This window comes from Sabethes cyaneus, chromosome 3, assembly GCF_943734655.1.
Source record: "Sabethes cyaneus chromosome 3, idSabCyanKW18_F2, whole genome shotgun sequence".
Lineage (NCBI taxonomy): Eukaryota > Metazoa > Arthropoda > Insecta > Diptera > Culicidae > Sabethes > Sabethes cyaneus.
Genome location: NC_071355.1, coordinates 192824988 through 192839884, shown reverse-complemented (window position 1 = coordinate 192839884; position 14897 = coordinate 192824988). Strand labels below are relative to the sequence as shown.

At 39.6% G+C, this 14897-nt stretch overlaps 1 protein-coding gene across 11 annotated transcripts in view; it reads left to right on the top strand.

Moving 5' to 3' along the window:
• The window catches only part of LOC128743414 (SH2 domain-containing protein 3C), a 100041-nt gene that overhangs the window by 79327 nt on the left and 5817 nt on the right, over window positions 1-14897 (top strand). For 7 of the 11 annotated variants that reach the window (XM_053839984.1, XM_053839983.1, XM_053839981.1 and 4 more), the window contains 8 exons: window positions 2342-2408; window positions 2770-3012; window positions 12567-12669; window positions 12778-12940; window positions 13007-14034; window positions 14093-14361; window positions 14423-14615; window positions 14681-14891. In XM_053839984.1, coding sequence (XP_053695959.1) covers window positions 2342-2408; window positions 2770-3012; window positions 12567-12669; window positions 12778-12940; window positions 13007-14034; window positions 14093-14361; window positions 14423-14615; window positions 14681-14891 — 2277 coding nt within the window. The remainder of the gene's footprint in view (window positions 1-2341; window positions 2409-2769; window positions 3013-12566; window positions 12670-12777; window positions 12941-13006; window positions 14035-14092; window positions 14362-14422; window positions 14616-14680; window positions 14892-14897) is intronic. The other 4 variants (XM_053839988.1, XM_053839979.1, XM_053839980.1 and 1 more) reach the window with 2 other exon arrangements.

Sequence of the window (14897 nt, the reverse complement as noted above, 5' to 3'; positions counted from 1 at the left end):
AAGAATATTTTCTATAGTAAATTAGGACCCCTCCCCACTTTAAGAGGGGGGGCTCCTGTACCAAAGAAACACAATTTTCCTCATAACTCGAGAAGTAATTAAGCAAATGGAACAAAATTTGGCATGTGGGTGTTTTTGGAGACAAAATTTTTTTCTATGATGAATTGGGACCCCTCCCCGTTTTAGGAGGGGGGCTCCTATACAAATGAAATACAAATTTCCTCATAACTCGAGAGCTAATCAAGCAAATGAAACCAAATTTGGTATGTGAAAGTTTTCGAGGGCAAGAATATTTTCTATGGTGAATTAGGACCCCTCCCAACTTTAAGAGGGGGGGGGGGCTCCTATACAAACGAAATACATATTTCCTCATAACTCGAGAACTAATCAAGCAAATGGAACCAAATTTGGAACGTGGGTGTTTTTGGAGACAAAAATTTTTTCTATGATGAATTGGGACCCCTACCCATTTTAGGAGGGGGGCTCCTATACAAATGAAGAACAAATTTCCTCATAACTCGAGAACTAATCAAGCAAATGGAACCAAATTTGACATGTAAGTGGTTTTGGACGCAAGATTTTTTTCTAAGGTGAATTGAGACCCCTCTCTTCTTTAGAAAGCGTGTTATGGCCCAACTTCCCTTTAAGAGGGTGGGCTTCCATACAAATGAAATGCAAATTTCCTCTTATCTCGAGAACTAATCAATCAAATGGAACCAAATTTGGCATGTGGGAGATTTTGGAGTCTTGAATTTATTTTACGATAGTTAGAGACCTCTCACCCCTGTGGTAGGGGGATATGGACTCTCATACAAATAAAACAGAAATTTTTGCGAAACTCAAAAACTAATCGAACTCGAGAAATTCGAGACTCTTCCATAAAACATTAGTCAATACAAGACCACAAAAACTATCTATAGTAACACTAGATCATTCAGGACGAGACGGTCGCGAGTGTTGCCGGTGACCCGCCGTCGGAAGCGCCGCCCACTGGGGGGCTTGCAAAACTCGAGATTGTGACAAAGATCATCCGAGATTCATGATTTATGTACAACACAGGTTAATTTGTGGCAATACGAAGTTTGTCGGGTCAGCTAGTTCTCTATAAAAGGTTGTAATCAATCGCTTCATTGCATCATTTATACAATGCAATAAACATAATTTGGTTCTAGAGCTTCAGATTTTTGTTATGAATACCAACAATGTTGTGCTTATATGCACATTTTATAAAACTGCAACTGTAACTGGATCTGTTATTCTTCCAATTTCTTGTTGACAGCTTCTTCATGGGGGCAATATCGAAGAAAATATTACTTAAAGAAGAAACCAATTGTATCATCTTGATACAAAATTATGTACATCAATTTATGTATTAAAACAATTTCGTTGAAATTTATTTAGTAGCAGGACAGTGACACGTTGGATTTCCTGCTGGGAGACACAAAAATATGACCTGTGATTTTGACACAAAATCTTAAAGCGAAATTTATATTTGCGTCAACCGACAATCAAGTTTAGGGTTCAATAATATTTGCAGCATTTTAGTAAAGGTTCGCCGAAATTTGTTGTTTTTTACCACTTTGTCAGGTACTTGGTCTCAGTCTTATTTTCGACACACAAAAATTCATTCCGATTGTTCCCTACGCTTTCCATTCAGAAGTAATCCCAATCCCAACCATGTTATTTAGAATCCTTCGGAACTTGGTTGTTAAATCCGATTTTCAATATATTTTTGTTGCAAGAAAAACGACCAGAAGTTTTTGTTTATTGCGTGTCGTTTTCTTCGTGATGTTCATATTTTATTGTCCTTTTTATTGCGTCACGTTGGACTTCTCTCACCAGCTGCGGAAGCACACTCCATACCGAGGAAAAGCGGCAAAGACTATTCTACCGTCTACCTCTGCATATTGAATTACTTTTCAAGAGAGTCAAGATTTTCCCCCGATCGATCGCGTGGCGGCTGTTTATAGTAGAATCGAATGAAAGAAATTGAATGAATGGCTGAATCGAACGACGACGACGACGACAAAATAGCATTAGCCACGCCACGCCAAGACCACTACTGGAAAGAGTACTCCTCTGCTGATTGCTTTGCGTAGAGCTTATTCATAAAGTACCACGTTCGCATATCGGGCAATGTTAGTTGAATTTTCACATCTCTGCGTCATCCTTCTTGGGTGGAAAATATTCTTCCTGTTCCTGCCTGCGATGGAATCTCTTTTCATGGGAGTTTCTTCTTTTCTTCAAGTAGTCTTGGTTTGGTGGCTGCTGCGAAACGTTCAAAGAAATTTAATGAGGATGGGATCGTTAATTAAATTTATTTTCTCTTTTCTTTTTTCAGCAGCTATGAGTGTCTGACGGTCAGTAACGCAAAGCAAAGTAAGAGTCTGGGCGATCTGTTAGATATGGTAAGTACTTACGGTCGAATGCTGCTGGATAAGCAAATTGTTCGTTTGAAAGTTGACAGACTCAGATCGTAGCGATTGGGCATATTTATTAAAGATGCCACTACTAGAAAGTAGCACTTCAATCAATGAACGTTTTAAGTATATGTGGGTTCGTGATGTTGTTGTTTATAGATTGAGCTCTTTAGATTGTTACTAGCCCAGCCACTTTTATAAAGGATTTAGACTACCCATGACGATGACATAAAAAACTGACATTCAAAATTTAAAAACCATTAGAAAGTTAGACCGCGACATATTTCCAATAGACTTTTTTCTAGAACAAGTTTGATAATCGAAATGACAAAAAAAAACTTTCCAACAGGAAACACCCGACGGCGGCAATGAGGCAGTCGCACTGAAAAAAGCTCTGGAATGGGAATTGTCATTGGACTCGAGAGATCTGCGGTCACACGCCTGGTACCACGGACCGATTCCCCGCCAGCGAGCCGAAGAGATCGTACAAAAAGATGGCGATTTTCTCGTGCGGGACTGTGTCTCTCAGCCGGGAAACTATGTGCTGACCTGCAGGACCAAGGGACCTACGCTGCATTTTGTTATTAATAAGGTAAGTAATTGATTGGATTGATAGATGATTCGATTGGGAAATATCAAATGAAAATCATCTTTAAAGTCTTTATCGACACATTAGTACGAACTTAGCAATGCTACGTCGAAAGTTTTCGGTAAATTGTTTGCTCTCTTAGAGCAATCTTGTCTCGGGGTGTGTTATAAAATGGGGGAAAATTGCAACATTACCAACTTTATCCTCATGCCCGTTGGCGAAATAAGAAAAGAAAATTCCAATCCACCTACTTGGTGAGAGTTGTGTCCAGCTGGCGCTATTTCTTGAATAAGTAGTTCTTAATTGTTTCAAAGTAAACTTGGCACCAGAACACATAGCTGAGAACACTTTTGCAACCCTTGTCACGTAAAATCATGACTAGTTCACAATTCACTAGTAAACTATACCATCTGTGGGAACATGTTTGAGTCCTATCTGGTTCAGATGAAACATATTACTAAGCTTTCGGTATGGTTGGCAAAGACTAACCATGTTTTTGTCTGTACAAGAATGGTAATGAGCAACACAAGGTGTCTGGCTGGTCCTTAATGCATGACTTTGAAATGAGGCTCTCAGGAAAACTTGACATTCTACGCTTCATCTGCATGGCAAACCACTTAACAGACTACGTGTAAAGTTTTTCAAATGTAAACTTTGCACTCGGAAATGCACCAGTAAAAGAAAGGCAGACACGCCAGTAAGCTTTTGCAACCTGCAACCCACGCAGTGTATAACCGCTGCACGTCTTTTTTTTGTTCCTATTTTGCTCAACCACTTGCGTTATTTTCCTTCTTTGTAATGCTGCATGGATTGCACTTTAGTGGCGTCTACAACTACCACTAGGCGATAGGATAGTAGGAAAAAGCTGCTTAGATTTACAGCGGTTTACTCGTTGTAAGTGTGGTTAAAATGCTTGTCAAGGAAGCTGAGTTATGCTGTACCTTTGTTGCTGGAGTTAATTCGACGGGAAAATGGCACTCGCCATAAATAGCGGAAAGGACACAACACTTTATAATTTTTTTTGTGTAAAAATTGTTTGATATACTATTGACCGTATGAAAAGCCTCCTGACTGCCAAGTAGGTACTTCTCAAGAATCTGGAAAAGAGCCTATGATGATGAAAGGTGTTTCAATAAAAGAAATGTTGATGATACCTTTTCCCGTAGCCGTAGAAAGTCAAATGAAAGAATGGGAACTAAAACAACTATCCTGACCGAAGTATGCAGCTTTTACGCTTAAAAGTAAATTTAAAATAAATTTGCTAAATTTGAAATAAGTGTTGTGTTTTGTGCAACGCAAAACTGCCCTGTCGAATTTTGTTTATTTCTACAGGCGCTTTTTCAGTAGCGATTCTTTGAATTTCTATCAAATAAAAAACTTGGGTTTTACCTGATTTACTTAACTTTCATTGGCTTGCCGTCCTAAGATTCACTCGGTTATGAGCTACCGGTCTCCAATTCTTTGGACACCAAGTACTCTCCGCCAGGTCTCGTTCCACCTAATCTAACCAGCTTTCTCGTAGTGTTCCTTGTCGGATTGTTCCAACCGGATTTGAAGCAAACACCTATTTTGCAGGACAGTTGTCCAGCAGCTGCCCACCGTATCCGTCCAGCTATAGCCATTTTTTGAATACTGGGTTCCCCATATAGCTGTGCGAGTTCATGGTTCATCGTCCGCCTCCATTCTCCGTTCTCCTGTACGCCGCCGAAGACCGTTCTTAGCACACGTCTTTCGAAAACTCCGGGTACTAACAGGTCCTTCTCGAGCATTGTCCACGTTTCATGCCCTTAGAGAACAACCGGTCTGATGAGCGTCTTGTCAGGGTACTCTTTATACTCTGTTCGACCGCAATTGCTTGTCAAGCCCCTAGTAAGCACGACTTTCGCTGACAACACGCCTCCAAATATCACGGCTGGTGTAATTTTCCGCCATTACCAGTGAGCAAAACTAACAACAATTCGTCAACTACCAACAAACTCATCACCGTCCATCGTTACTCTGCTGTCCTCTGATGTTCCGCCGGCCGGCATGTATTGTGTTTTGGACGTATTGACCATTAACCTAATCTTTTCTGCTTCGCGGTTTAGTTTGGTGTACACCTTGTAACCCTATGTTGAACAGCAGACATGAGAGTCCTTGACGAAGCTCTCTGTGTAGTTCTAATTGACTTAACAATCTACCCGAAATCTGAACACAGCACTGTGTACCATCTATCATGGATTGAATAATTTTAGATTTAGCATACTGGGGATGCCGATCTCCTCCATGATTGTTCATAGCTCTTTTCGGTCAATAGTATCATATGCAGCTTTGAAGTAAACGAATAAATGGAGCGTGGGAACTCTGTGTTTACAGCTCTTTTGGAGGATTTGCCGTAGTACCGACCTTCGACAAAGCCGGCTTGATAAGTTCCCACAAATCTGTTCGGAATTGGTGATAGTTGGCGGAAAATGATTTGGGACAGCACTTCATAGGCGCTATTAAGAACGATTATCACACGATAGTTCTCACAGGCCAACTGGTCACCCCCTCTTGTAGATCGGGTAGAAACCCCCACCTTTCAACTCCTCCGGTAGCTGTTCTGCATGTGAGATAAGTGACCGACTTTTCTGATTCTTAAAATGGAGGCAGATTTGTCGGTTTGTGTTTTTCGCGTAATACGATGATGCTTTATCCGGCCAGAACACGTATTGTTCATCGACATGATGTCAACAAATGATGTCGAATCTGCAAGATGCCGGCAAATTTGCTCTAGTGCGCCCAATTGAAGATTTTTTCGGAATTTTGAGCTCCTTGGTGCACAAAAATAACTGGTGAGCCACGAATTGCAAACAGTTGATTGGTAGAAATAAGAGATGCATTCGCAAAGTTGACATATCTAGTATCTAGTATCTTTAATTTAAATAAATCAGATCTTCTTCAAGTAGGGTAAGGAACGAGTTAAGCAGTGTCACCTATTTTAATCACTTGAAAATAAATGAGCCAAAAATACACTTTTTTATTCATATTTTTAAAATCTTTCGATAAGAACGTCATCATGAATCACTTAACCATAGATTTTATTTACACACACACAATTTACTGTATTTCCGACAAGAAATATGATAAATTAAAAATAGTTGTCCAAAAACGTACATTTTTCAGCTGCTGAAAACAATCGTCGCGTCGCTGCTAAGCAATTCATCGCATTTTTCAACACTGATTTCAGCGATTCTAAAAGTCACGCACTTAACATACACATACCATATTATTTAATACAGTGTTTTCTACAAACTAAAGTTTTGTTACTAGTCGAAAGTCTTATTATTTTATAACAAAACTGAAAATAAATTCTGAATCGACGGGACCTGTTCAGCAGTAGCAGCAATAGCAGAGAAAATTGTGTATTATCGTGTTGCCAAAACAGTGATTCGTTTCTGGAAATAAGAATCATAGGTTTGAAATTAACTGAAACCTCTAATGGTGAAAACGTGGTTCAATAGTTTCTACAGAAATGTATATTCATAATTAATTTTCTTTATTAAAAACCACAGAAAAGACTGAATGAAACAATGATGTGTTTTAATGTTATTTGCTTTGACAACACTGTTTTCTAGCTATGTTTGCCTCTTTTGTTCTCCCACCATCTTTATGAACATCTAGCTAGCACTATAGTTACTATATATATAGTTCGGCGGATACAAAAATCGGGAGCCAAATAAACGTCAAAAGCGGAGCCAAACGTTTTTAAAAATTCGGATTGTGGGACTAATGTTAATAAACAATCTTTATTTTCATAGAACTAGTCATTTCCAACACCCACTAGCGATTATTTTCCGTAAAAACCTGCACATTTCTCCATAATTTCAAATTAAATTTCAAAAATCAGGGTTGCCAATTCGCCTAGTTTTCTATCCGCCGAATTATATATATAGTAACTATAGCTAGCACCAACTCGTATATCAATGTATGGAAATTATCGTAAATTATCTCTTAACAAATTCGAAATCGTAACTAAGCCTTGATAAAGTGGGACGGAAGTGGGATAAAGTTGATTTTCTATCATACACAATGATAATAAGTGACATACAAAAGATTTTCAGCACAAAATCGCATAACAGTACGGAGCGAGTCGCACTTAATCGGATGTTATCTTATATAAATACTTATAAAGTCGTAACGCTTAAAAATATACGCAATCACGTATATCGCCTCCACGGATAAGTACGGATAAGCCAATTTTGCGCATCAAATACGATTTGTTAGTATACATATCTGTACGTAATGCTGATTTTTATCTTTTTTATACATATGAAAATGCTAGCTGGGCAGCGAGTGTAACGTCAAACTCGCAGTTTCCCATAAGAACACTAGAGAATAAAAGAGACGACGAATACCGTTTGCCGAACGGTACGGTGAGTAGTATGCCCCGATAAACAATTTAGACGCACCTACCGATCAAAAATATCAAATCTATTAATGCAGATGCCGATTAGTAGGTCGTGGATAGGAACGCGAACTTACTGAATAGGCGGAAAAGTTCGGGAGATTTTTTATGAGGGCGTATAAAAATTCAGATTTCAGGACTGCTTAAAAAAGCACCTTGAGGGTGAAAATATGTTCGGTCTGAACAAAATTAGTTCCATCGCTCCAACTTTTAAAGCAAACAATCAAAAGTTTAGCTCAATAACAGTGTCTTCCATTGGTACCAGCTTGAAGAACTAAAGGTAGCAAGAAAATTGGTATGCTGATATCCCTACTTAGTCAACCCATCGCCTGTAATAAGGTTAAAAAATCAGTGACGTGCTTAGACTGCTTAAAACCGGTTCTTTACCCTATCTCTGTCATTTTTGACAGCTTGAGAAATAAATTCCAAAATTTTAGTTGCTACCCGTTATCACAAGTTTCCCTTTTGCGTTCATGATTACCACGGCCCTACGAATGAAAATTCAAAGTAAACTTGCAAGCTTTGTTGACATTTGAATACACTCCAAACGAAAACTCTGCAGACACATCTGTAATTAACCCATCTTTAACCCCTCTAAGGTCTACATCATTTTTAGCACCGCAAAATTCACTAAAATGGTCGTAACTTTTTTATCTTTCAATATTTTTTCACCAAATTTGGGGGATTTCCCGAAAATCTTTTCTATTTTCATAATATCTATAGATAATGGCCATAAGGCTTATAGCCCCGGAGTTATTCCGGAGCGATTGTCGATCATCTCATGTCTTTCAGAGGCCATATGGCCGATTCCAGGTCCCGGACAAGTTCCTCCGAAATCCGTTCCGTGCTTGAATTAGAAAAGAAACCCTCCCCGGACCCGGAACCGGTCATACGGCCTCTGAGAGACATGAGATGATCACCAATCGCTATTTTGTCGAATGCTGATGTTTTTTGATATGCGACACGACATGCTTTACTGAAGCTGAAATGTCCCGTTAAGGGAACCCGTTCCGGATTTATAGTGTCCCCCCGGATCCGGATGGCGCGCACCATGGCTCATAACTGCGGCAAAGTAACTGATATGTCCACAGTCGATATGTTTTCAAAAATCAACAGATTTCAAACAAATTTTAGATATTTGGCAACTTTATCTTAGAAAGCCATATTTCGGTCCCCCAAGGAACTCCGGAATAACTCCGGGGCCATAAGCTTTAGGGCCATTATCTATAGATATTATGAAAATAGAAAAGATTTTCGGGAAATCCCCCAAATTTGGTGAAAAAATATTGAAAGATAAAAAAGTTACGACCATTTTAGTGAATTTTGCGGTGCAAAAAATGATGTAGACCTTAGAGGGGTTAATTAAACTTGTTCAAAAAACACTGACATTTATTACTAATCACCCGGTAATCTTACCGTTTTTTTAACAAGCCAGCTTTATCGGAAAAGGTGTGCTAGTGGTGCTTGTCGTTTGTATGAGCACAAGAAAGAGATGTCAGTCTTCTTGATGGGATTTTTTTGTCCGGTGCACGAGATAGGGTATTTTCAGCATGCTACTAAATTCATTGGTGGAACCAGGGGGGGGGGGGGGGGGGGGGGGGGGGGCAAGGGTGGGATAAGCCCTCCTTAGGAAAGATTTAGCCCCGCTCCAGAAAATGAACCTGGCCGACCAAATAAAATGGTTGAAAAAATGCCGAGGGTTTTATCCCCCTAAAAATGAGCGCTAGTTTCGCCAATGACTAAATTCAGCCTACATTCCTTTTTTTTGCTGCGCTTTCTTAAATAAAAGCTTTGCTGTTACATAACAATACTGAAACGATTGTAGTACCATTACAACTATTTCATAAAATTGTAAGTAATTTGCTGATTTTTATACAATAAACATCAAAATCATTCTTTTTCCACTAGCACGTGATTAGGCCGAAAAAATAGAAGCAAACGCTTACGTGTATCCGCTCTTGATGATAGATTAAAAACACACGAACTATGTTCACATTTACTTATTCTCGAAGTAAAAATGCTGTTTATATAGTATCACAGAACAATTCTGCTTCTTTTTCCAAGAAGGAACACAAAAATTCTCCTCTGATATGACAATATATATCAATTTTCATTCACTAGCTGAAAATTCATCTTGTTGTTAATTTCAGCCTAAACAAACTGAGGTGCGTCATTTACACTACTGCAAATATACGAGGCAGAGGCGCTGGTTTGTAGGCAGCACTAGAAAAATGTCAACACTTAAGCCATCTGACTCCCTTTTGGTCTGCTTTTGAAGTACAGCAATTCACCGAATAGGTCTTTGGGTTGTGTTGTTTGCTCATCACAATTCAGGTTTTTTCATATAGATATTACTGATTTTTGGTAGGCGATAAGCCTTTGATAAACCCCAACAATTAGCCAAAAATCAGCGCAACTTTGAATTTACGGTGGGTGCACGCGCCATTACCGTTATTCGGGGAATTGCTCTATTACTGGGACAATTTGTACCATAAAGGCTCGTTGGGCCTGCTGGAGACCACACAGCCACAATAAAAAATAGGCCTAAAATAATCGCAGCACCCTCATCATTACTCGCGACTATAACTCAAATTTAATAACGTTTTATTAAGACCAAAATGCACTCCGATATATGAATATCGATATATGAATATGAATAAACGATGTCAAACCAATTGGTATGAAAATCTTATCTCGAATATATATAGTTTCAACATAGTTCAAGAATATTCAGGCTACTGCTTAATAGACTGAAAATACCCACACGAACCTTACCTACTATTGAAAATACAGTAAACTAAAACAAAACTTCCGATCTTTGAATGTTTTAGGGGTTCTAACACCGAACATGTTCGGTGCAATTCCATCTAGTGTTGAATAGAATAGTCATCTAACGTTGCATTCCTATTCTAGCAGCACATACACATTGTCAATTAAATCTGAAAATATAATTAAGCCAATCTGCAAGTGAAAATCTGGAAGTGAAACAATAAAGCTTTATGTTATAGGGTAATTATTTCAAATGATAGTTTCACTAGCAGCTCTATTATATTATGCATGGTAGATCATAATTGTATTTTCGAGCAAGTGAAACTTCACGTAGGGTAAGGAACGGATTAATCAGGAGTGATAAATGAGCTTAAAATGCAGTATTTTGTTCATATTTTCAGAATCTTTTGATAAGAACATCATCTTGAATCATTTAATCATATAATTAATGCATACAAACACAACTTACTGTGTTTTCGACAAAAAATATATGATGAATTAAAAATTGTTGTCAAAAAACTTACTTGTTTCATCTTTGGAAGAGAATCGCCTGTTTGTTACTGCTGAGGACCGCCACCTCGCTACTTTGAGCACCGATTACAGCATTTCTAAAAGTCAAGCACTCAATTTCTACATACCATATTGTAGCATACATGTGAGCGCTTGCATCATTTGATGTCACGGCCGCAGTGATAATTTCGGACAAGTTTGCAATACATTAGTAAAATTCAGGACTTCTTAAGAAAGCACCTTGTTGATTGAAATGCGTTCGTGCTGATTAAAATTAGTTCTAACACCTCAATTTTTAATGACAAAAATTAAAAGTTTAGCTTAATAATAGTGACTTTCAGTGGTGACAGCTTGAACAACTAAAGTTAACTAGAAGATTGGTATGCTTATATCCCCCACCCATCGCTTATAAGAAGATATCACAACCGTAGCGTAGTATCTGTATATAGTATCTGCAGATTAGTGGACTAGAATGCTTAAAATCCTCTGTGTCAATTTGGAAATAGAGAAATGCAAATTCTGGAAACTATGAATTCTTATATTCGGGCACGCGCCATAATGCGAGCGAACGATTACACTCTGTTGAAGTGCCAACCCGCGGGCAGCTTCTTTAAGACACCGCCTTCGATGCTGTTGTGGGTGATGTGCCGTTGCCGTGCGCTCATTCGCTCGCTTGAATTTACATTAGCGCATGGATATAAAATTTCGATACTGGATATATTGGACAATAAGAATTAATCCCAAGTTTTAAAAAAAATTACAATTTTATATAAAAATGCATAATCAAGCCGAAATATGGTATATTAATTTTAGAATAGTGAATGTATCTGTTACAAACTTGTTTGTTGATTTCTTTTTTTATTTACTCATAAATGACTATACGCGTTCATAATGTAAACTATTTTGGAAAGGGAGGAAGTGTCTGATGCGAAGAATGATCAATCGAATGAAGTGGAAAATTTTGATATAGACCAAAAATATATCGGATTGTGCAATGGCAGGTGAGACTCGCACCCACGCTCTTTCGGTTGGTACCCGAATGTTTTTCTTACTAAACTACTGCCTGTTATATTAGGTGCACAGAATGAAAAAATGAATCTCATAATCGATGTAAAGTGAAATGCATATAATAAAATAAGTAAAATAAACATAATAACTAATTTTACCCGTATATGCACCACAAACTTCCTATGCGACGATATTATTTTTATACGAATACATGCTGTTTCTGCCGCCGAGAAGATAGACTATTATCTACTCGGTCAGTGCAACAGAAACAAGCAGTGCGTTGCCGACCATTTGCTCTTCGTGCATCAAAGGAAGTCTAATCGGGAGTGCAATTAAATACGAAAAATATAGCAATTTTGAAATCAGCACTATTGTAGAAAATAAAGAGCTCTGCAAGTATCTCATACATAACTAATACAAATTCTCCTTGGCAAAGGTACTAGAGTTAAATAAGTGAAATCGAAATACAACGGGCATCACAACAGAAGTTCTAGTTGTTGAAGTTTATTGTTTAAAATTGGTGATTTATACTAAAAAAGCAGGTTAAAAAACATAAATTTTTATATAGTACCGATATTGCCAAGCATGATACTGAGACTAAAGAGACATCTATCATTTCCTTACATAATACTTTAATGTTGGCGTGTTCTCAATAGAAGTCGTCATCGTCGCTCCATCGTGTCAATAGAAGAACATTTATTTAGGATGAAGCAGTTTATTTGTGGGAATATTCAAATTATAGATGCCACTCAGTCATATGAAACTTCAAGAAATCAAACTTCAAGCACACTCGGAATTGCTTAACAACTAGCATCTAACTTTCAACCTTATTACCACATTCTAGCTGCTGATTCAACCTGAAACTGTATACGAAAGAGTACAATACCAGTTCGAAGACGATGCCTATGACACAGTTCCTGATTTGATAACGTTCTACGTGGGCTCAGGTGAGTTGGCTTCTCCTAACGATGACAGTGTTCTGCCGCCGGCAGCATCGCCACCGTAAGCATAATTACATTTGTATTCCTTTCTCTCTATCTCCCTGCCCGGTACAGGAAAAGCCATCTCAGCAGCTTCCGGAGCACGGATTCAGTTCCCTTGCAATCGGCTTTACCCGTTGTCGTTCTATGCTTCCAAGTATGGTCAGCAGGTGGGTGGCATCCGAGGGCCCAGCCCGCTCAACTCGCCATCGCCCGTGCCATCGTCACCTGGGTTTAGGTATTGATAAACAGTGACACTTTTTCTCGCAACGGCTTTCATCCAGCTATGTTCATTTTTTTCCAGGTACAATCCCTACACTCAGCAAACGAACACATATCGAAGTCCAATGTCTTCTCCGCCGCGAACCAAGCGAGAAACGCCTCCCCGTCTGCCTTCGAAGAAGCAACGTTCGCAATCCCTCACTCCACTGCAAGGAGTTCAGTCGGCACAGCAGCGTTATTGCAGTGCTGATGGTGTGATACAGACAAACGGATCGGATGGCAAGCCCCATTCTAAACCATCGAGATTAACCAGCTCTAACGAGAAGTGCAACAGTGCCGATGGCATAATTCAGAATGATTCTGCAGTTAGATCAACCTCCGTAGATGAGAAATGTTCCAGCGCCGATGGAGTTGTGAAAACTCAAACCCTCACACGTTCGGGCACGACGGAACAAACGCACAAACTTAGTTCCCAATCCTTACCCCGTTCCAACAGCTTGCGTTCATCTCGAGGAATGATGGGCTCGCGAACATCCAGTATTAACAAAGAACCAAGCGAGCATTCGTTGAGTCCCTGTATGGAGCAAAAACATTTCGCAGAGGACGAAGAAGAAACGGAACAGCCTCCAAGTCCTCCACCGAAACCGATTAGAGGCGTTAACCGGTCGGACTCGATGAAAGAATCGGACACACACGGACCAGCGCACCGGATGGGATCGTATCACCCGAGTGGATCCGACTCCGGAAACGGTTCCGGAGATTCAGCGCAAAGTTCCGCAACAGGAGATGAAGCTGCTTTGCAACATAGAGGCGGAGTAATTTTGAAAAATCCTCGCTTCTTCCCGAATTCGGTATCCTCCATTACGCTACGATCCTACGTGGACTTTGATCCGACGGCCGCCGAGGAAGCACTGCTGTCAATGACCATTCCAACCTACGAGCAGGTCTCGCGATTCGATCTGGAAAATTTCAACACCCTAATGCTTCCATTCTGTGAATGTAAACCACTGGACAGTGGCACATTGAACGCGTTCCGAATGATGCTCAGTGAAACGAGTTCTCGGGTGATTGCCAATCACATAACTAGGGTGGATATTAGCTTAATTTTAGGTAATTGGTTTATTTCTAATCGATTTAGAATAAAAATGATAATTTTTTGGTTTCTTAGAACAAGACGAAGAGAGAAAGGACGATCCACTTAACTGCACTGGATTGGAATTGATTACACTGGAGCAAGGTAGACAGTTTCGATTGGATCTGATTGAGCGAACCGAATGCATGAAGCTTCTGGTAGCCGTTACAATTCTGACCTGTCAAGATGATCTGGAACGCGCGGAGACTCTGAACAAGTGGATTCAAATAGCAGTGGAAACTAAAACTGCCCTCGGCAATCTGTTTGGATTCTGTGCAATTATGCTCGGGCTTTCTATGCCGCAGGTAGCTTGGAAATTTGCCATACTGTCAACCACTGTTCTGTTTGACAAATGTTATTTTTTAGATACAAAAACTGGAAACAACATGGCACACGTTGCGTCAGAAGTTTACCGATAGTGCATTTAATTTCGAAGCGAAACTGCGGCCCACGCTCAACAGCATGAACGACTGCTCGAATCCGCAGGCACCGAACACTACGATACCGCACATACTGCCATATATACTGCTTAAGGATCGCACAATCAACGATATCATGAGTATTACATGATTGAATACTTTTTAGGATCATCAAGCTAACACTTTTTTGTTTTGCTTTTTCCAGTAGATCCCTCACAAGCGCAAAGTTCCTCGCTTGTGACTAGCTGCGTCACTCCGTGGGAAACCATCACTCAGGATTTCGGATTTTCTATACTGTTTGCTCATCTGGACTCGGCTAGGAGTTTCGTTAACAATCTGTCACTCTATCGTAAAAACGCTGTGACCATCATGCAGGACACGAGCCGGCTCGATACGCTGCTGGAGGACTCGTTCAGGTGAGT